Here is a 23,400-nt window from a genome sequence, read left to right as displayed (position 1 = left end):
ACTTAAAAATAGACAGAGTTGTTTAAACTTAGAATGGATTCTAGAAAATGATCATATATGTCAACTCTAACTCATAGAAACAGCTCTTTAAGAGATTATGGGGTAGGGGGGAGGGTTATTTAGGTCCATCTGCTGTGTCTAACCGGATCAGTACCTAAATCATTGAAAACAATTCCTAAATCTTCCGAGGAATACAGGACCCACAAAATCTTGGGAATCCAGTTCAAGGCTAAAAGCCTTTTCCAAATCAACAATATTCTGAACCTAAAGACTAGAAGAACATTTCAGGTACAACATACCCTAGAATTCAATTGTATGTCCAGTTCAAATACAACCTAGGGGACACCGAATCTGTTTTCCTTTTAAAGTGCTCACTGATTCAACAAATTTGTATTGAATTTGAATTGGGTACCAGGCAATGGGGATCCAAACGTGATGAAGACATGGCCGGTCTATAAATTCACGGTATACAGTGGAAGTCACACACCCACAAATGGTAAGGGTAGAGTATGCTGAGAACCGTGATAACAACAGCCCACCCAGATAAATACAGACTCTGGGTTCCAACTGCCATGCGAGGCAACAGCTCAGCTGGAGGCAGCGGCATCTTTTAATTAAGGGTGAGGCTCTGCAGTGAATTCAAATAGCGCTCTTTCTTTCCAGTGGGTGGTACCACTTCTAAAGATAAAAACTTTTTTTTTCTGGTCAAAAGAAATTAAAAAAAAAAGCACAAAGCAGTGGAAGTTTAAAAAAGCAATCCAGGTCGAATACTGAGTCCTTGTAGAAAGGAGGACAGGCTGGCAAAGTGCAGACATATAGGGCACTGTAGGTAAACGGAGACACACCAGAGGGTGCCCAACCTCAGAGGACGGTGGTGCTGGGGGGGAGGGGTTGGGGTGGGGGGGCCGCATTACTGAAGTAGGAGAGAGAAGGGGCAGCCTGGGAAGGCCTTCAGCTCCAGAGGGGGGCTTTTAAATTTGAAACTCTTACAAGTTTGATCAAAATTATACTGGAAGAAGATTGTGTTATTCAGGTGAAGAACAGTTGCGTAGTTATATTCCCAGTATTTAACTAGGTATCTATTTTCTCATGTCCTAGGGCTGATCTAACAAAATGCACAAACTGGGTGGTTTCAACAATCGAGATATAGGTTCCCGAGGCTAGAAGTCTGAACTCAAAGAGTCACCAGTTATTTCCTTCTGAGCTGGGGGATGATCGGCTCCAGGCTTCTCTCCTTGGCTTGCAGATGGTCACCTTCATGTTCATATGACATTCTACCTGCACGTCATGTCTTTATCTAAATTTCCCCTTTTCCTAAGAACGTCTGTAATATGGATTAAGGTCCACCCTAATGACCTCATTTTATCTTGATTACCTCTGTAAAAATCCTATCGCCAAATAAGGTCACATTCTGAAGTCAGAGGGTTACCTCAACATATGAATTTTGGGGGAACACAAAACAATCCATAACACCTACATTATATAAGACACAGCTCCTGTCTACAAAGAATTTATCATCTGATTAGGGGATAGGGACTTAGCCATGTGAGACAATTCAAGAATAACATTCGGAGGATGTAATGGAATTATAGGCTGTTGTAGGTTGGTGCAAAAGTAATGGCGGTTTAAAAGGTTAAAAATAATTGTAAAAACCACAATTACTTTTGCACCAATCTAATACTTTTTGGGCAAAAGTCTTTAGTGGTTCCAAACATCAGGTGTGCACAGGTCCCCTTCACAATTACTGCCACATCTCAGTAGCACTATTTACTTGATGCCTTTTTATTTCTACACTTTAACAAGTTTATCTTAGTCCGTTCATAGAAAACCAGTATCCTTTCCAAAAATAGAAGGGAACCTTAAAAATAAACGCATCACTATTAAGTTTAAAACACTGTCCACAAACCATCTGAAATCCTCTCATCCCACGTTCTTAACACAGCACTAAGGCTGGTACCCCGCAAAGAGCTCTCTGGATTAGGAAATGATAAGACAACTTTGATCACATTCTGTTACCATTTATCCAACCTTGGATAAGCAACTTAACCCATTTAGTTTCCTCATCTAGTTTCCACCATCTTCATGTGGAAGATTAGCAGCTGGCATAGTTAATCAGGCAGATAGCTGCTATAAGAATTCCGTGCAGCACTATGAACATATTATCATGGAAAAATTGGAAAGAAGACCAAAATATTAAAACCTGAATGCTGCCTTCTTTTCCAGTCTAATTTGGAGCTCTCCCTTTATTCTGTCAGGTTTACCACAGCTGCACAGACTGCCCACCCCACTCCTCATTCCTCCTAGCCCGTCGGTTCCTGCTGGTCTCTACAGGAATGCTGAGGCCGTTCTTAGGGACAGGTGGCCTCATTTCAGTCACCCTGTGCCTTACGCCTTACGCCTCAAGAACCGAGGCAGAACCTGCCTCAGTTTGTTGTTTGTTGTTGTTGGCGGTGATCACTGCTCTGCAGCTCACCTCCACAGCCAGCGGCATCCCACTACTATTGTGAAAAAGCACTGAGAACACAGTCCTCTGATTTTCTCTTCTTGGCTGCTTTTGAGTGACATGCTTTTTGTGCCTTTCCATAAATAGTTCAGCGCCTGATGCCACATGCATCTTTCTTCAAAAGCGGTTCTCTCCACGGGACTTGGGCACAGCTGTCAGTCAGCTAGACTTGGAAGCAAGACACCAGAGAAAAGTAACATTTTACCCAACAGTGTTTTCTCTTCTACTTTGCCCAGTCAGTCAGCTCACTTTCACTTCTGCATCTAAGACTAAAACCATAATGATCCTGTAACATCCCCATTTGCAACTTGAAAATCAAGCCAAACAAATCCCAACATGTCTCGTCCATTTCAAAGACAATGTTTAGCCCCATATGTTCCCAGATAAATTTTATAATTGGGTATCTGGTGAACCAATACATTGAGCAAGCAGGACTAGTAGAGCACAACTTAAAACAATGTAGTTCTTTTACCCTTTGCCTGTTCTACTCTGCTCTGTGGGATCAGCTCTCTGCTCACCACTGCATAACATAAGAGCAGACCCCTTGACCTTTCTGGTCATTCTGAGATAATGAAGTGTTCTCTCATCACAGCAAGTCACAAAAATGTTCACTTCTGTAAAGAAAATGTCCAGTCCTGTGTCATAGTAAAAACTCCAAACTTCAGTTAAAATGAAATCTCTTTGTCTTCGCTTAGGCCCGCTTCAGGCAAAAGCTTTCAGAGAGCAAGGGAAGCATGGCTGGAGTTTCTATTTCTCATCAGTTTCTGACTCTCTCAGGGTATCAGTAGAATGGAAAGAGGAGAGGAGAGGAGGCAGAGAAGGTCTGACGGAGCTGGCACAGCCACAATGTGGTGCCAGCCTTCTGTGAGTCTGGAGTATCTCCTCTCAAAGGGACACTTCCTGGGTTCTGGAGAGATGCCTAATTTCTGGGGATTCTCACCTTCAATTTCTTTGATGTGGTCACTTACAACCCTCTGTCTGGCTCTCAGACAGTAGGACTCCAGGAGTACAGTCGGCCTCTTTCTGTTCCATTCCTGTGGGTCACCCCTAGGTAACATGCCCTCCTCTGTGTAGTTTTTTGGAGCAGGCATGACAATAACCTCATACCAGCTCTGTTGTAGGCAGACCCCACCCCTCGCACACAAGAAACATACCTTCTTAGTCTAACAATTCAAGCCGTGCAGGCCATTGCCAGCAGGCCCGCCTCACGCTAAATTCCAGCCACAGCTTCTTGCTTTTAGAGTCCTCAGGTGTGGATCAGACACCAGTCCTCTGTGTCCCTCACGCTGGAGAGGACACTCATGAAGCTCTCACAGCAGTTCCCGTGACATTCCTCTCACTTGACTTGAGGTGGAAGGAAGCACCCCCCCTTATCTCCAGTGTGTATGTATTTCACAGAGAGAAGGGGCTCCCAGCACACGGGCAATGCCCCCAAAGAAATCCTCCATCAAATCAACTTCCCTCTCACCTAAGGGGCCAGGTAAGGCACCTGAGAATGATTCGGGACCATGTTCTTCCCAAGTCCTGCTTGGGTGGTCCAGCTTTAGAGTGCAGAGGTGGTTATCACCTTTCCCTTTGGGGCCTCAGCTGAAACTCATCCAGGACAAGTCCCATGTTTACAGCCTTGCACGTTAATGATGTTACCAACCCTCAAAGTACAATTTCAGCCATCACAGTTTCCTACATTTAGTGTTTAGGTTTAAAAAACAAAAAAAATTCCAACAAATACTTTATCCAAAAGTATGGGCTCTACTTGCTCATACAGCAAATAGAAACAGAAAAGTATGTTCTTTACCTTGCTGAAATATAGTTTCATCATCATTTATCATCATAATTGACATTTCGTATACTTTTATTAAACCAAGTCCTATGCCAAGCACTTTATGTATGCAGAAAAATCTTACTGAGGATTTATTTTCTATGAGACTGATATTGTTATCAGAGGGTAAATAACTTGTCCTATGTCACAATCAAAGCCAGTGGCAAAGGAGAGATTTAAATACAAGTCTACCCAACTTTATAACCTAAGCAATTGACCACTCACCTCTTCTATGTAAAGGCGGGAGGTTTATGACAAAGGATAATGGACAGCATAAACTACAAAGTCAGAAAAATTTCAACTTTTCCATATCCTAATTGAAAACACCCTGGAAAAAGTAATTAACTTCTTGGTCAAATACTTTGACTATTAAATGGGGATACTAATAACTGCCTAAAGAGACATCTGTTGCACTGCATAGCAGCCATCTCTCACCCGATTCTCAGCAGTGGAGCTTGTATAACACTAACCCTGCCCCTACCTCCAGGAGGGGCCCTTGTTGGGTTAGAGGATAATTTGCATATGCTAGTCTCCTGGCAACCTTTATTTGTCCAGGGAAGTGCTAAGTGTGTTCAGTTTTTGGTTTTGTTTTTTTCAGTCACTGACAACTCCTAATTGATACACTACTCCATAAGGTTGTTTTATGGATTAAATGAGGTAAGATCTGAAAGCACTTAGGCTAATGCCTACAAAAAATAAATTTTTATCTATTAAATGTTTGGCAATAATGTGGAACGTGAATTGGACTGGAGTATCTTAGACTGAGGAGATTACTTAGGAAGACAACAATAAAAACCTAAACAAAGTGAGAATTAGAAGAGGTGACAGTGCCGGAAACATTGCTTACTTAAAATTTACATCCCTCTGTAGCGATCGATCGATGTGCAGGCTGAGAGTGGGTTGGGAGTCAAAACCCTGGGCAAGGTTTTCAAATCAGAGAAACTAAAACAATTGTGTTTCCACTGACAAAAATTGAGAGATCACAAAGAACTGGTTTGGCATGTCAATTTGTTTTGAAAAACGTGAGTTTGAGGAATGATTAGGATATTCAGAGAGAAATGATTCTGGAAGCTTTAGACAGAGGTTAGGATTAGATAGTGGTTAGTTGGGACCTGGCTTTGGGCTAAGTGGAGTGAGGGGAGCCCTGATTGGCAGCGTTTGCCCCTTTCTGTGATGTAAACACTCTCATTACAGCTGACTTCGTGCTACCAACATGACGGCACTGAGAGCAGACAAGTGCGGAACTGTCTCTCACGAACCAGGAAGAAATCGTTCCAGTCACCTTAGGTTAGAAATGAAGCTTTCTGCTTAGACTAGCTCAAGACTGGGAATGAATGAAATCATCCAAAGAGAGAATCCATGAAAAAGCCTAAAGAATATAAGAGGATAAGGAAAGAGTTTCAGTAAAGAGGAAAAGAATGAATGGCCAGAAAACTGGGGGAGCCAGGGCAGTGTCACAGCCAATGAAGATATAGCCTCAAAAAGAGGGGTCAGTAGACAGCATCTATGGCTGAGGTGGTGAAGGTTGGCAAAAAGCCTTGAGTCTGACTTTAAGGAATTACTCTGGACTTGACATGCACAGTTTTTGGTAAATAAGGGTAGAAGTGTTCTATTTAACTGCTTACAAGTAAGAATTCTCCATAAACCCTGTTTATTTCTTCATATCTTTTTCTGAATAGTAGTATCAAAGAAATTTTTAAATGTTTGAATAATATTTGAAATATTTCAGCTTATGGACACTTACGGACATTGGTCACATCTGCCTTTACGACAATAAGTAACATCAGTTACAATTTAGAGAAAGAGGTGTAGGTTTGCTATTTTACAGCAAAGAAACCATTATATTAGATCATCTCAGCCTTTCCTGTGCCAGAGTTTTTATACATACTCAGCCCCATGGATTTCAAATCCCAAGGAATGGGAACTGCACTGAAAAGAGAACATAAGAAATAACAGAACAGAAAGTATTTCCGTGTCTCTGATAAGTCACCTGAAAAACTGGGATGGCTTTAAAAGAAAAAACCCTTTCACTGAAGTACTGCTCAGACAAAGGGACAGTCAGTATTGAAGGCTATTTCAGATGGTGCTATAACAAACAATTTATAAAATAAAGCTTTGTGAGCCTCCATTAAAGAGATCGACTCATCATACTCTACTGAATCTTCAAAGATGATGTGACATTCAGGGGAGGCACAGCAAGAGCGCATTTAACATCTTCTGTTGTAACCACACACGCTCACTAGGTACAAGAGGAGAGAAACAGAACTACCTAAATAGCATGGGAACCAGCCAGGACCCTGAATGTCTGCCCCTAGAAGGAGTGTGAAATACACAGTTCTTCCAAGCATCCCACCAGACTGAGTGGAATTTAGTTTCAAATGATAGGGGCTGTTTGTACAAAAACAGCCCGTAAACACAAGCCAACTTCTTTTTTTTGGCACTCAGTCTAACACAGGAGTCTGTTTCAATATTGGAAGAAACACTGGCTGTGTTGAACTCATTAAGTCATGTTGAGTTTTCAAAGGTAATTTTCAAAGGTAAATTTTAACGACATTCAAAAATCACCTGCAGGAATTTCCTGTAAAAAGCAACTTCACTGTAGAGGAAATTCCTATTAAACACTGTATTTTTTTTAAAAAAAAAAAAACAACTATTTTACTGGGCAACCATGAGCATATTACTTAATCCGTCTGGGCCCTCAGTTTCTCATTTGTAAAATGAGGTCAGCGGAACAGATGATCATGAACTTCCTTCCGAAATCTAAAACCTCCGTGACTCTAAGTTTTACAACAAATGTCAACAGATGCATACTACATTTTAGTGAGTCCAAATGAGAGAAAAATACAGTACTTCACTACCAAAATGCAATTTCCTTAAATAAGGAAATTTTCCTTAAAAAAAAATAAAAAAGAGGAATTTTGGAGGTTCCATCAATAGCATCAAATAATGCAAAGATGATAATGTTGCTGCTTATATCAGCACTATTGCTGTAGTTAGACTTTTACAAGTAATAATAGTGATTTTTCAAATAAATATTATTAATTTCATGGCACTCCATTCAGGCAAATGAATCACATGATGGACTAGGAAATTCTAAGTTACCTGACACATGCTGAAGTGTTACCTTGCTCAAATCAGCAGTTGCAATGGGTCATATGCACAGCACAGTTCACCTTGTTTCCCTCCTTGAAGTGGCTCAGGAAAGACAGGTTTGGGCAGTTTAAGTGAACATGCAGCCCAAATCTAAGAATTTAACTTCCTCCAGATGTTCACTGAATTCTTAAGGCTTTCCTTTACACATGAAATGACTTATCATATCAAAAATGTGCCACAGATGTACACTTAAAGAAAAAAATCTATCTGGATTCTGTAAAAAGATATACAATAAATATTTAGAATCCTATTACTTCACGTAAATTCTCAGTTGAGAATTTCAAGGTTTTTTTTTTAGGTTAGTCTTTCAGTAACATATTTGCTTCTAATCGTATGGCTTATTGCTATAACTATAATCCCTCAAAATAGTAGCACTTATTTCTGTAGAGAAGGATCATAATACCTTAATTCATCAATGATTTCATAATAGCACTTGTTTGTATGAGACGTGTAATAGTTATATTATGAATATATAAATACATATTTCAGAATATCAAAAACTGCAGATATTCTTCATGCCAAATGACACATAACTCTCAGAAAAGCATCTATGACTGTTTGGGCAGCACATGCACATTTTTGGAAACCAAAGTATAAGAAACAACAAAAAATCAGAAGCTAAAGCAGTAAACATGCTAAATTCAGGGAATAAATGTATTTCTATTTAAACATACAGTGCTTTCCATACTGAAGATAGAAGCCATGAGTAAGGAAACAGGAAGCAAAAGGCCAGTATATTGTATAATATTTGAAAAAAGCCTAGATGACAGCTCTTCAATCATGACTTTATACAGACGATATTTTAAAAATTCTTTCAGATGCTTAGTACATAAACTCCTAATATTGTTGAACAAATGAGTGAATGAATACCAAAAATAATCTGTTGAATAAGTCATTAGGAGAAAACAGCATAATACAGAATAATCATCAGTTAAAAAGTATTTACTTTTATGTCATAACTGTTCTACCCATTAAAACCTACTCTTTAATGAAATGAATGAATCTGTGTGGATAATGCAGCACAAAGACCTGGGTAAGGTGCTCAAGAAACAACATGAACAGGGCACAGTTGAGGAGTTTAACGTGCAACTGAAGAGACAAGCATGAAAAAGGACAAAGTACAACACAGAATCATCAGCACTGAAATAGTGATATGCAAACATTCCCGTGGGAGCAGGAAAATGGACGGACTGCCTGGAAAAGTTTGCGGGTGCATCACAGTGGGTGACTTCTGAGTCGATCTCAAAGGATACATACAAGTCAGCCAGGCAGAAAGGGGGATAGGGACAGGATGTGTGCAGTCTGCACAGAGACCACATGCAAGCCCTTCCTGAAACAGACATGGCATGTGCAAATGCAATTCCCACCTCCTTAAATGACTTTTTCTCGTGTGAATACCAAACAAGATAACTAAATAAAGAAAAATAAAATCCCTATTTCATGATAAGTCTAGATATCACCTTCTTAGTGAGGCCCATTCTATAGCCTTCCCATCCCTGAACCCCTCTCAAGCATTAAATTGTTCCTTCTCCATGGTCTTGTGGCCTCTGTAATATTGTTCTCAACACACTGCACCATTCCTACGTATTTCTCACCCCACTAAAATGTGAGCTGATTCATGTTTGTATCCCATTGCCTAATGGCAGACAAATAGGCTCTCAACAAACGTCTGCCGGTGGTATGGCAGCTCCTTCCCGAGAGGCAACTACCCTTGAATCCACATTACAAATGTTATCTTGTTCCATCTTTCTTGCAATTTTATAAGGCTGCTATAATTCCCATTTTGTCCATGAATAAGCTGAGGTTCAGAATGGTTTCCTAACTCCGAAGCGAGAACTCCGTGGCTGACCCAGAATCTGAACCCAGGTCTGTCCCACACCCTGACTCCCCCTCACCATTCGACTGCACTCTGCTCCCCGATGCTGAGGTCAGTGGATCCACCAGCCTCTACCCAGGTCAGGCTCTGTATGTAATTAAGGCATTAGTGTGGTTTTCCTAATGATTTGATGAACTAGAGTAAATTGAGAAAATGTGACCATTTGACTGTTGTTTATAAATTTTTATGTAGGAAAATAAAAATCAAATTTTCTCAATGAGCATGCATACACTGGGAGATTCACAATTCATAATTTAAATAAAATAAGTTCAAAAGGCAAAATAAGCACAAATGACTTAACAGGAGAAATTCCTTAAAATCGCCATGAAATCTGAGTTATAACACTCTGGTCCCTACAACTTAAAGCAGACAGAAAATCTGAGTTGCTCGCTCTACATAGTTCCTTGTAAGTCCATATAAAGTATACAGTACTGTGAAATTACTCTGTATTTATTCAAAACTTCTATAGTAAGGTCAGCCAGACGATGGGAAACAACCGACTGAAATAAATATGACTTCCTAGTTATGATTAAGTCTAACTCACAGATTGCCAACATAAGGCTGATTTAAAATAAAGATAGAAACAAATAGTGCAAAATGAAACATAGAACACATAAAAACACAAAAAGGGGGAAAACACACTGGCAAAAATTAAGAGATTTCAGACATACCTAACACCTTTTATCATTACCTACGTTAACCAGAAAAAAAAAATATTCTTTAATTTGGCAAATCAACAAGGATTTGAAGTTAAATTTTAAATTTCTCCTAATAGCTTCCATTGATTTTAGAATGCAACTTTTGTTATGAGTGTGTGTATGTTTTGTACAAAAATCAAACCCCTTGTAAACTACTGCTGCTAGTAATTCAGGTAAGTCATTTTTTCATTCTTAAATTGTTTACTCATTTATTAAATTGTTGTCTTAAGCCACTAAATTTTGTAATGGTTATGCAGAATATATTAATATAATTGGAACAATCCCTTGTCTATGAAAAAACACAATAATAATAATAATAATAATAATAATAATAATGACTAATGTGTAAGAAGGGGTTTAAAGAAGGATGGAATTAAAGATCAAAAATGAAAATAAAAGATGGGGAGGGAGGCAATTTTAATGACCATGTCCTAAGATCCTTGCGCAGTTTGAGAGGTATTTAAAGATACTAATGCATTATAGCCTTTGTTAACTCAATTATATATGTCAAAAATGTTACGGAAAACCACTAACAGACTAGAACGAGAATATGTACCTTCCAAGCAAATAGATTAAGGAAGAATATGGGAGGTAGGGAGTAAAGAAAACTCATTATTTGGAAGGCATAAAAAGCAAGGGGGGAAAATAACCAAGAAAAAGCATGATATATATTAAACAAAATAAGATGTAGAAATAAGTCCAAATATATGAAAAATAACAGCAAATGTAAAAACATTAATTTTAAAAGTTGGTCACTCAGACTGGGTTAAAACTCCTAACGCTACAGATCATTTACAGCAGATATATCTGAAGCATGCCAAAGAATGGGTGTAAGTAAACTGGTGGGAAAAGATACATAAAAAAAAAAGCTAGCCTAAAAAAATTGCTTTTCGCAATAGCAATTGATAACAGACTTTAAGAAAGATCAGGATAAAAAGATGACATTATAAATGTACTTCCTTTACTGGTATACCCACTATTTAGCCCTCAGGAAAGTATGAAAAGTTGCTTATAACAAAGACTACAAAATTAGTATGTGCGGTAAGCAATTACTTTGTCGGTTGGTAGTAGGTTTTATCAGAACCAAGAATTTCTAAACCTCACACCAATGTTGTCTTAACTGCCTTGCAAAATAGTAACAATTATTTAAACATTTATTAATTATGGCATCTATATAAGTCTCCTTTAAGGAGAAAAAAAATCCCTCAGGTAATGTTTATAGAATAACTGAATAGAAAAATAAAAACCATCTCAATATACGGACATAGGAATGCCTATTTCAAATACTTCTTGCAAGCAGTACGAGTATGTTAGTGGATAAAATATACTAGTTTCTTTGGATACACTAAGCTATACATTTTTTTAGAACCTAATATCCAGAGAAGTCTTCCATAACTATTTTGAACACATGGACGTCTTTGTGAACCAAAGCTTCAAGATGCATATTAAAAGGAAGATCCTTGATGGTCTGAGCCGCCAACACGATACTGTGAGTTCAGATTCCACTAACTGCTATTGTGCATCCATAATGTCAGGTACAGTCCTTCATCCTGCCCTGGCTGTGTCCTGGCATTCAGTCTCCTAAAGACCTTGCAACGTGTATCCCAATCCCAAAGTATGACACTTTCTAACCCCAGTATCTATTAGGCTTTGGGACAGACCAAAGGACCAGACACATTGTTAGGAAGACACACACATCGACTATGAGAGACAGTAACTGTTCACCAAATAGCTAAGGGTATCTCTCCATTACACAGTCTTTTGCAGTTAGGCAGATCATGGGACTAATGCTGAACGATAGGCTCTGAGCAGAAGTAAATGTGTCACCTTAGGGCCAAAACATTTAAGAGCTGGTGTAAGAGTCCCCGGCTCTCTCTTCCCTTGACACCTGCTTGAGGAGGCCTTGTGTTCCAGATGGTATAATGATAAGATACTTGAGCCTTTCATAATCCAATATGGCAAAAATAAAGAGGGAGGTGAGCCTGTATCACTAAATGACAGTACAAATCTAGCCCCCAGCCGATCCATGCTGTACACATAGCATTAGCAATAAATCGTCTTTTGTTCTTTAAGCCACTGAGGATTCATGGTTAGTTCATCTCTACAGTATAAGCTGACCTATGCTGACTAAAACAAATAGGCAACAAAATGTAATTTAGAGTTAAATTGTTCCAAAAACCATTTCATGGTCAAAGCTCTTATTTTCTAAAAGCATGTTTTAAACTTGAAAGATATGACCTAAAACAACTTGTCTTTGGCAGTAATCATGTAAAAATACCAAAAGAGCTTAAGAACAGACACTTTTTATGGTATTTGACAGTTATTCTGGAAACTAAATGCCTAAGACATAAATTCTTTGTTCCATTTGATTGAATTTCAGATTAACGCTTTCCCATCACCTAGGGAAGCATGTTGGTTCAGAACCTACATAATACTCAAGTTAAAATACTGTATTACTTAGCATTCATATTGTAAGTGCTTTATGTAATTTCTAGTGCTTTGTTTCATAGGAATGGATTTTGTTTTCTGTAAGCAAAAGTGGCCCAGTGTGTCACTTTAATCTAGAAATCTCTTCTTGTGGATTCATTGCATGAGTGAGTTTGTGCTTCAGCTTCAGACTACCAGGACATGGTTTTATTATTATTAATAGTAGCCAAAATAAGGATGAGAGTTTACAATCAGCAGTACCTTACAATGAACATGGCATCTTGCTGAGAGCTTTATACACATTATTTTACTTAATTCTCAAGATCTTGGTAATTTTCTTGGTCTTTTTTCTTATAGGTTAAGAAACTGAGGTTTAAAAAGATGATATAATTCACCCAAGCTAGAAAGTGGATTTGAATTTACTAGTTCTCTGACTGTAGAACCTGTGCTCTTAACCATTAATAACCACAGCATTTCTCATAGTGTGCTACATGTGATGGTTCTGGTGGTTCATACACAAAAGTTATTTTGTTTTTTATCAGTTAATGCATGTTAGAAAGCAGTATAGTCTTTCCCAGACCTTGTTGCTTAGAACAAGGTCAGGGTAGATAATCTGTTTTGTTTTCATTAGATGGCTTAAAAATACTAATAGTATAGGTGATAATCCAATATTGCAAAAATCAAGGTGTTGAGCAAATAAGTAAAGGTTGGAAAACACTGGACTACATTTTTCAACACAGAGGGGGAAAAATGAAGACTGGAACACAAAACACGTAAATTCCAGCTTTGACTGCCTCCAACTAGCTATATGGCATTACCATTCTGGATTTTCGTTTTATCTATGAAACATCAGCTAAAACTTTGGGATCTTAGAGCTCTAAAATACATAATCTTAATGCTTTGGCTAACTATTGTGACCTTACTTTATGTCACTATCCAAACGCAAAGAAATAGGAAAAATGTCATAATACAAAAGCCGTTATATTTTTGTAATACAGAATCAAAATACAGTTGTCCTGCCACTCATCGTTGAAGATATAACCAACGTATAAACACTGAGAGGTATACTCAAGCATGCTCCACGCAAATGTTGGTAAACTATTGGTTACTAGGTCCATGACAAGATAAGAAGCTTGAGCCAGAACAGGGAGTATCTACATCAATAAGTGCATTATGTAGTTTAGATAATTTTTTAATAGCAAGGTTTTCTAAATAAATAAAGCAGTTACATTGATTTACATCCTGGAGAAACTTTCTTATCTAGTCCCAGATTAGGAACTGACAGCTGGCTTTCAGTAGCACAGGCATACAGCAGAGTACATAGTTCTCATTTGCATAGTGTGCATTTTCCTACCTCTGTATTACTAGCTCTGTTAAGGTACCTGAAGTTGCCTGCAAGTAAGAAATGGCAAGTTAAGCCTTTTGAAGTGTATTTCCTTTGAATAGCCAGAAAAATAATCACAACAACAAACATTAAGGAGAATTAAATAGTGAGCCTGAAACAAATGTAATACACCCCGTCTCCTGTTTAAAGGGTGTCCATGCGCTTTTTCATGGAGAGCTGTTTGAAACACCCGAAGTGTTTCTGCACAAGATAAGCACTTGGCTCTTTCTATTTAGTGAGTTTAGGAGGAGGCAACCAGTAGCACTTAAACTTGTGAGGGGTCAATTCTAATTTTGGAGCTCAACAACAAATTATAAACCTAGTGATTTCTGAAAACCCTCTGCAAGGCATTAATTGTTGTAACTTGGGGATTCAGGGTTATAGCTACATTATGATCATGTCTGGAAGTCTCGGGATGTATATGAGACTTTCTGAAGGGTGAAATGTAATTAACTTCTGTTTTGAGAATCATGTTCACATCCAAAGTTTCCCCAAATGGTGCTTTGATATTTTCAACTTTTTTTTCTTTGTATTCCCAATAGAATCTATATATTGCCTAAAATGCCTAGAGAAAGATTTATGTTTCTAATCCAGGAGGATATATTTCTCCTCCAGATTAATAATGCTAAAAGTCATCTGGAATGAGTTGTACCGTGCAAAACATTACCAATTAGCGAAACAAAAACAAAACTCACACTTGTAGAGAGGAAGAAAATGTAAGCCAAGAGAAACACAATCAAAATGTAGATGTGCCAGTAAGCCACACCTTGCCAGCACGATGTTCTACCCAAATCCTTCCCCTTTGGGATTTATTTCTATAGATACCATCTCTCTGTTCCACAAATAAAACTAGACGTTGCTAGGAAACAGCCCAGCTTCTCAAGACACAACTGAAGGGGAGTGGCTCCTTCCTACCAAGAGGTATAGAAATCTGAAGCTGTTCCTGACATATGTGCTACTGTTATGAAACCTACATTGTCAGCATATCTATTTCAGAGCTCAAGAGCTGCTTAGCTCTAACAGCCTTAAATTTCTGACATAACTGGGACTCCAAAATTTTTTTCCCTATCCTCACCTTGTACTTCCTCTTTTCTTTCAGGTCTTCCTCAAATGTATCATCTCAACTATCTTCAATTAATAATGCCCAAGAAAACTAGCATATTTTGAGGGTACAAATTACTCATTTGAAATATTCTTCCCATCACATTTTTAGCCTTATTAAACTTTTGAAAATTTCCACATAACTTGGAGCCACTGTTTTCAAATATTTTATATCAAATTTTTATTTCTTTTTAAAACAACCTAGTGGTTTTCACTTATATTAAAATTACTCCAAGCACTCTCCCTGAAGTAGGAACTACTGGAGTAGCCCACTCCCTCTTCACCCTGCCTTTAAAAGCAATTGGTGTGCTTCCATTTCACTTTCTCATCTTTCTTTCGAGCCACCAAAGCGGCTTAGTTAGGAATAGCTGTTGGTACAAGAAAGCTTCCCTAATGATGACTCCAACAAAGAGGAGGAGATTTTTCTCACATATGCCGTGTTTCCCCCGAAAATAAGACCTGGTCTTATATTAAGATTTGCTCCAAAAGACGCATTAGGGCTTATGTTCAGGGGATGTTATCCTGAAAAATCATGCTAGGGCTTATTTTCCAGTTAGGTCTTATTTTCGGGGAAACATGGCAGCAAGAACTTTGGAGTGCCAGTCCAAGCTCTTTCTTTCTGTTCTGTCATCCTTAGCTTTTAATTTTCTTGATTGATGCCGTATGGTTGCTACTTGGATATAACAACTCCAGATATCACATCCTTTCACCAGAGTCCCAAGTACAAGAGAAGGGGAAGTTAAAAGTCTCTCTTCATGAGGCTCTGGCTTTTCATTCAAAAAGGAAGTTCCCCAAAGTCTACCCCTTACATCTCACTGGCCAGAACTGGCTCACATGCCCACTTCCACACTACTCACTAGTTGGATTACCATATAGGGTTAAATCTTTCCTAAGCCTGGGAGAGCTGACCTGCCCGGAGATCCAGGGCTGGCTGCCTACCCACTGACCCCATAAGGTGAAGGCTGTCAGTTAAAGACCACAGTACTGCCACCCATCCTTCTCCACAGAGGATGGCAAACTCCCCATAGAAGTGAGGCTGCCTCTAGTCTAGAGGTGAGAACAGCGTGTCCTGGCCTCAGGAGAGAAATGGCTATCTCTGCTTACAGCCAGGTCTCTGTCCACTCTTTCTGAGGTCCTGGATAAGCCAGTCTTTTTTTTTTAAACACCATCATGGCCCTGCAATTATATAAACAAGCCACATTTAATGTTTTAGATGCTGGGAACCAAAACCATTCATTGTAGAAGACCTGCTAAAACCAACAGCATGCCTGAGAAGCAAGTATCTCATTCTACCTACATGGCATTTTTATTCACAAATGCTAGTCTGTATTTGTCCCAGCCCCGTGAGGGGTCTGGGGGTGCCAGTTCCCCATCTCTCTTCCCTGCAAAGGATCTAAAAATATTAGAAAACACACTAAAAAGAATTGAAAAACACATAGGATTCAAACTACCATTCATTATTTACTCAGAGTTCTCTAGAAATGGCTCGATGGGGAAATTAAGTGCTTCCTCTTACGGTTTACCCTAAGTCAAAAAAGCCAGGGAGGACCTTCTGTTTCAGGCCATTTTCAAGTCATTAGTTCCAGACTAGCCTTCCTAATGTAAACAACTATACAAGTAGGAGGCAGTGGTTTTCAGCTATTGTACACGCAAGTGATATAAGACTAAAACCCTAGAGAGAAAAGAAACTTATGGGGTGCCTTTATGACCACCCTGATCACAGCCAGGGGACGATTTCCTGAGTGCAGTGCAGGGAACTGGAGTCCATGTGCTCTCCGATGAGCTGAGGTGGCAGAGCTCCGTGTTTAGGTCAACCGAGGTGACAGGAATCAGAGTACTGGAAGGAGTATGGAGCGGTGAAAGCCAAAAGTCCACATGTGGACTCCACACAAGCCTTTGGCTAAAGTGTGGGCTGCACCTGTGCAGAGTGAGACTACCAAGGCTTTCCAGACAGTAGCTGCTACGGGGCCAAGAGTAAAATGGAGATACTAGAGGTCAAGCAGTGCTGGCGAACACTGCAATTACAGCACAGCCAGAGTGAAGAGACCTTTTTAACATTGCAGTGATCCAGCTAAGACATCAGAAACGACACAATTAGGAACAAGTACAAAGTTCTAGAGTAAGGTCTGCTGTAGACCTACCCTAACAAAGCCTCAAACAAAGCCCTAACAAAATCCGAAAGGGACACCAAACTTAGAGGCTGAATGCCATTAGTTTAGAAGTGCTGGGGAACCACAAAGGGCTTTCCATGGATCCACCTTAACTAAGTGTAAAATTATACCTAGCTAATTCAAGGAAATAAATCTCCCTACTAAAATAAAAATTAACACTATAATAAAAATTATTCCACAAAACTCAGGATTTCTACAATATAGAATCCTCAAGGTCCTGTGTAAAATAAAAAATTGCTAGATATGCAAAGAAACAGGAAAATGGGACCCATAGTCAAGAGGAAAACAGACAATAAAAATTGTCCCTTACGTAACTCAGATATTGGATTTAGCTGAGAATTTAAAACATCTGTATTCAATTCATTTCAAAGAATTGAACAAAAATATGATCTGAATGAGCTAAGACATAGGGACTCTCATAAGGGAAATACAACCTATAAAAAGAGAAATGAAAATTCAAATAACTGAAATTTAAAAATCCATTGGATGGGACAGAATTCAGGAGATGAATAATGTTAATGAACTTGAAGATAAGTAAATTATCGAATAGGAAATTATCAAATCTGAATATCAAAGGGATTGAAGGAAAATTAAGCAGAGCATCAGAGCCTTGTAGAACAACATGAAATGATGTAACACATGTGTTACTGGAGTCTCAGAAAAAGGGAAGAAAGTGAAAATAGAAAATATATTTGAAGAAATAAAGGCCAAAAATTTCTCAAATTTCACTAAAGACATTTACTTATACAGCTCAGAGAACCCCAACCAGGATAAATAACAAGAAAATCACACCTAGACAAACTGTTAAAAACCAGGATAAAGTGAAAATGTTGAAAGTAGCCAACGGGGAGATGGGGGAAACACGTTACATGCAAGGGAGCAAGGATACAATGATAAAACATGTATGTGAGACAGACATAGAATCATCTTGAAACAAACTGAAGAAGGGTTAGCACTTTTGAAAAGAGATTTATTTCCTAGTTCTACTTTCCTAACTATATCCTTAGATTAATTCCAGATTTAGAACTCTATTTCTGCCTCTAGAAAGTGAAATATAAGATTTTGTGGCTTTGGTCACTCGGAGAGAAGATGAACTTGGCTTTGGATTCCTTAGTTCCTTCTTGATTAAATGTAGACAAGGCAATAGAACAAGTGGGGTGGGAAAACAGAAAAGAAAGGAAGGGAAAATGTATAAGTAACAGGAATCATTGTCGTAAGTGATTCTAGCATCTTACAGATTAAGTTATTCACACACAAAAGAAACCATCCTATAAAAGAAAGTAAAATCATGTCCCAAAAATATCACATAAAAAGCATATTTAAAAAAATATACAGTCTGCTATTTGTATTCTCATATTAAGCATTACAAAACCTAAAATGAGAAAAAAGGAAAAAATATTACGAGAAAAGTGATAAAAGTTTATGAATTCCAAAAGGGTTAAAATGTATCAAAACCAAAAAAGTTACTTCAAAAGTCACATCAAAACTGTAAGATATTTTTTTAACATAATAGATATCAGATATAAAAATATAATTTTTAAATCACGTTACTTCCTCACTTTGAATATATATTTAAACACACTTGGGGAAAATCAGAACTGAAGGCTTTTCTCCCTTTTGTTGTCATAAGAGGAAAAAAAAGAAAAATTCATTGAATTTTTTTTGCCATTTTAGATTTCTTGCTATCCAGTATGAGTAAACACTAAGAGATACAAAAGCAAATATAAACCAATTAGCAGAAAATTCCCTGTAGTGAGTTTAACATTCTATTAAAATTTCAGCAAGGATATTACTTTCTCTCAAACCAGGGTTTCTCAACAGTAGCACTGTTGACATTTGGGGACAGATAATTCTTTGTTGTGAGAGGCTGTCTTGTGAATTTCAAAATATTTAGCAGCATCCCTGGTCTCCCATTTCACCAACCCAGTTGTGCCAACCAAAAATGTTTCCAGACATTGCCAAATGTCCTGTAGGGAGCAAAATCACCCCTAGTTGAGAAGTACTGCCATAAACAGGTCTTTTCCCTGCCCCCTCAATTATTAATTTAAAAACAAAACACACACACAAAGAGATGCCTGGCTTATAATCTACATTAAACGCAATAATGTCTTTCTAATAAAATAACTGATGTTAATTTGTTTTTTTTTTAATTCCCTTCATTCAATGAAAATTTTGTCTAACTTTGGGAAATGTTCAATTTTATGATCAAGTTTGATTTAGCTTTTCTTTATGATTGGTTATTAAGTTTTCAGTTTTGCTTTCAAATAAAGCAGACTTTATATTTTCTGGGATGTGCTATTTATTCATCATTCACTCACCTATAACGGCAAATTAGCTAAAGAGAGCTGAGACACTTTTATTAAAACAAACAGCAACTGTTTCTAAGTAATTTGTTAGAAGAATATGATCCTTCCTTCACCTAATTGATCTAGGACACATCAAGGAATTCTGAAATAAAAAGATACTTTAGACTGCAAGTTGTTCTTAATGAAATTCAACCTTCAGAAAATACAGAACATTTTTTCACCTCCATTATCTAAATCTAGACATCTTTTTCATCATTTAAAAAATATTAGTAAATGTTAATAGACACCTCTTTCAAAAGTGGAACTACTGATCCAGGACAATATGAAGTTTTAAAAGAAAAATACTGTAAAATCTGTAGGTTCTGGCATTTCATTAGGGTAGAGAAGTAACCACAAAATTTATATCAGCAAAGGTAGTTATAATTGTCTCTTCCCCTCCCAAAGAGGAAGGAAAAATTCCCAGCATCTTGCTGGTTTTTACTTATGTGTTTGATTTTTTTCTTCCAGGAGAAAATATGGAACAGTACAATGTCAGGGTAAAAATGTATGCTCTAAGTCACAAGCAAGTGTATTTCATGTCACTCACCTATGTGATAAAGTCCAATCCAATCGCTGGGATCCACCTCCTCTTTAATGTCCCAGAAGATAATGAGGTTGTGGGCTTGCCCCAGTGTGTACTCGTACATGCTGGCAGTCAAGCTGGAGCGGCTCTCAGAAGTCACCAGGTCCGTGTCACTGTTGGCCCGCTGGAGGGTCATGTTCTCTGGCATGGAGCTCTGGGCGGCGAGGCTCTGGAGGTTCTCTGGGCTCAAGGTGTACCGCATCTGGGGATTCCGACGCCGCACAAAAAGTAGGTGCTCCCGGGCTGAGCTGGCCATCCTGTCTGCCTCTTTGAGGTTGGTTTCCTACAAAGCTGCAAGAAACAGACAAGCAGAAAGCATTAGTGCTACAGTGTGAGGAATTAGGTCTAAGCTTCCCAGACATAAAGCCTCACCATGCACTAATCTTCTGCTGTCAAAATAAAACCTATTATTCTACTGTCAACAGATGACGTCCGAAACAATTTTTATAAACTGAGGTCACATGATGGCAAAGGCCGTCACACACTTCGGGCTGTCGATTTCACTCAGAACAGCTTCCTCCCAGCAATTAAGAAGGGATTTCTCTATCATTCCTTTTAGATCTATCCTTTCTCCTTCAGAAATGGAATAAGACCATAAAACTCCTAGGAGACAACATGGATGGTAAGCGCCTTGGCATCAGTTTTGGCAATGATATTTTGGATTTGATACCCAAAGTCTTTTTCAGGGGCTTGCTCAGGTGTCACCTCCTCACTAAACTACAGTGGCTGTCATAGTTAAATCTACAACACCCAAGCATGCCCCATCAATCCTTTTTTTGCTTCATTTTTCTCCACAGCAATGATTATGATCGGATGTACCACACGGCACCATGTACTTACTCACTTGGTTATTGTGTACTTTCCCCAACAAGAATGGAAGCTTGGGGAACAATAGTCTCTTCAATGAAGGGTGATGAAAAAACTGGGTAGTCACAAGCCAAAGAATGAAATTGGACCACTATCTTACGCCTTACACAAAAATCAACTAAAAATGGATTACAAACTTGAACATAAGACCTGAAATCATAGAATTCTTAGGAGAAAACATAGGTAGTAAGTGCCTTGACATCAGTTTCTCATGGCCATGAGAAAGAAGGAAATACTGTTATTTATGACAACATGGATGGACCTTGGGGCATTACTGTAAGTGAAATAAGTCAGAGAAAGACAAATATTGTATTTTCTCACTTATGTGTAGGATATATTTTTTTAAAAAGTCAAACTTTTAGAAACAGTGAATAGAAAAGTGATTGCCAGGGGCTGGAGCGTGGGGAAAAGGGGTACAGGTTGGTAAAACAGTACAAACTTTCAGCTATCAGACAAATAAGGTCTGAGGATTTGAATATAAAACATGGTGACTGTAGTTGAGAAAACTGCATTGTATAATTGAAATTTGCTAAAAGAATAGAACTTAAATGTTCTCACCAAAAAAAATTATGTATGTGGCGAAGGATATGCTCATTAACCAAAGGGCAGGAATCCTTTCACAATGTATACATATATAACCACAATGTACATTTTAAATATCTTACAATAGTATTTATCAAGTGTACCTCAATAAAGCTGAAAGGAAAAAAGAATGTAAGCTTCACAAAGGCAGGGGTTTTCATCCTTTTTGTTCACTATTTTATCCCCAGTGTCTACAACAGTGCCTGGTACACAGTAGGTATTGATAAATATTTGTTAAGTGAACAGATGAATAAACACTGAGCATCTTTCTCCTAGATACTTCTTACGTTCCTGGCTGGTCCACACCATTCCTGCTATCTGGATCCACAATGAGGCATTTCCTTTGGCTCCCATTTGGTCTCTATCTAAAGTAACACTGCCTTTCCTGTTGGAACTTAGATACAGCCCGCTGTAGGCTCACTGTGAATCTAGTCCTAAAATATCTGTTTTCTTCTCCATTGCCAGACTCAGATGAAGATTCTTTCCAAAACCTCTGTACTTCAGCACATTTGAAGTTCTATCTGCCAGTGCGTTTTCTGACTATCCGTGGATTCACACCACCTCACCCAATCCTACTGGCTCTACACTGAATGAATCTGGTTCTCCTCTGTACTGCCCATCCAGAACTACATAATTCACGAATGTGTTTATGGATTTAACATTTACTCTGTACCCCTTGTATGTGCTGGCCTCTTCAGTACAATATTTGCTTTTTGTTTTTTTACTCACCACCCCTGCACAGGTGTCCTGGAAAGTCAGCATGAACTTCCATTTAAAAAAATAATTAATCTTGGGTACAATATTTACATTAAAACTAATAAGCTCAGATACCAAGTCTAAGGGAAGCAGAGGAGAGGGTTCCCTAATTTCTCCCATCCCCCATCTATTTCACAGACACTGAGGGACATTCTGCCATTGCTAGGGTCATAGTACTTGCAAATGCATTTATTTAATTTATTTCTGTCATAAAGTTGGTCTCATATTTCTAGCATCATCCCTTGAATTGAAATAAGTTGGACTAAGTAAAAAGAACAAAAATAGAATGAACAGATAAAGTAATATTATCTTCATAAATTTAGCTCTTGTTTCCTTTATGTGGTATATGGTAACTCTGACATCATAATACAACCCATAACTGTTAAACAACCTCAGATCCATGAAGCCTGAAATATAGGTCAACTTCTTATCGGAGAGTTTCATGCAATTTTCATTTTACTGGATTTCAAAAGGCCATTCTTTGCTTATAAACCCAGAATGAGTCAAGCTGAAACATCAGCTTCAGCAAGCACTATAAATAATTAACTCCTAACACACTGTAGTCAATAGAAAATGTAGGCCGTATGTAACTAAACTATTTCTCTGAAAGAAAGAAATAGGCCAGAACAGTTATAGCTTAAAGCCACAACAGAAGAATTACTGAAAATTACTCTGCTTTAAAAGAAAGGGAAAAAATACATATGCACACCAAAACTGCTGTTTTAAAATGACCTCTTTTAATCAGAGAGAGAGGTTAGCAAGCACAGTGGATAAGAGAATAAGCTCCAACGCCTGCTTTCTGGGTTCTGGGTTCTCTACTGTTCAGTCACTCTGTGATCTCGGACAATTTATTTTAACTCTCTTTACCTCCATTTTCCCATCTGTAAAGTAGGGACATCGTAATGCCTGCTTTATAATCATAGGATTTTGGAGAGAACTAAATGTATTAGTACAGGTAAAGCATTTAGAACAGTGCCTGACATATGACAACTGCTGAATCAAGTTTAGCTATTACCGCTATGTAAATACATTCTACTTTAATTATATCAAGTAGAACTGGTTTTAATACTCCTTTGAGTCCCTCCATTCATTGGGAGAGCAGGCTGTGAGTATCCTCAGTTATTCAAAGAACAGC

General features: G+C 38.2%; 1 protein-coding gene across 6 annotated transcripts in view; it reads right to left on the bottom strand.

The window, feature by feature from the left end:
* Positions 1-23,400, bottom strand: part of HECW2 (HECT, C2 and WW domain containing E3 ubiquitin protein ligase 2) — a 338,340-nt gene that overhangs the window by 191,454 nt on the left and 123,486 nt on the right. For all 6 annotated transcript variants that reach the window (XM_033112086.1, XM_033112085.1, XM_033112082.1 and 3 more), the window contains one exon: positions 20,025-20,351. In XM_033112086.1, the coding sequence (XP_032967977.1) occupies positions 20,025-20,316 (292 nt within the window). In that variant the 5' untranslated portion in view covers positions 20,317-20,351. The remainder of the gene's footprint in view (positions 1-20,024; positions 20,352-23,400) is intronic.

The sequence above is a fragment of the Rhinolophus ferrumequinum genome, chromosome 8 (assembly GCF_004115265.2).
Source record: "Rhinolophus ferrumequinum isolate MPI-CBG mRhiFer1 chromosome 8, mRhiFer1_v1.p, whole genome shotgun sequence".
Taxonomy (NCBI): Eukaryota; Metazoa; Chordata; class Mammalia; order Chiroptera; family Rhinolophidae; genus Rhinolophus; species Rhinolophus ferrumequinum.
Note: the sequence above shows the minus strand (reverse complement) of the source record. Positions and strands in the feature narration are given on the sequence as shown.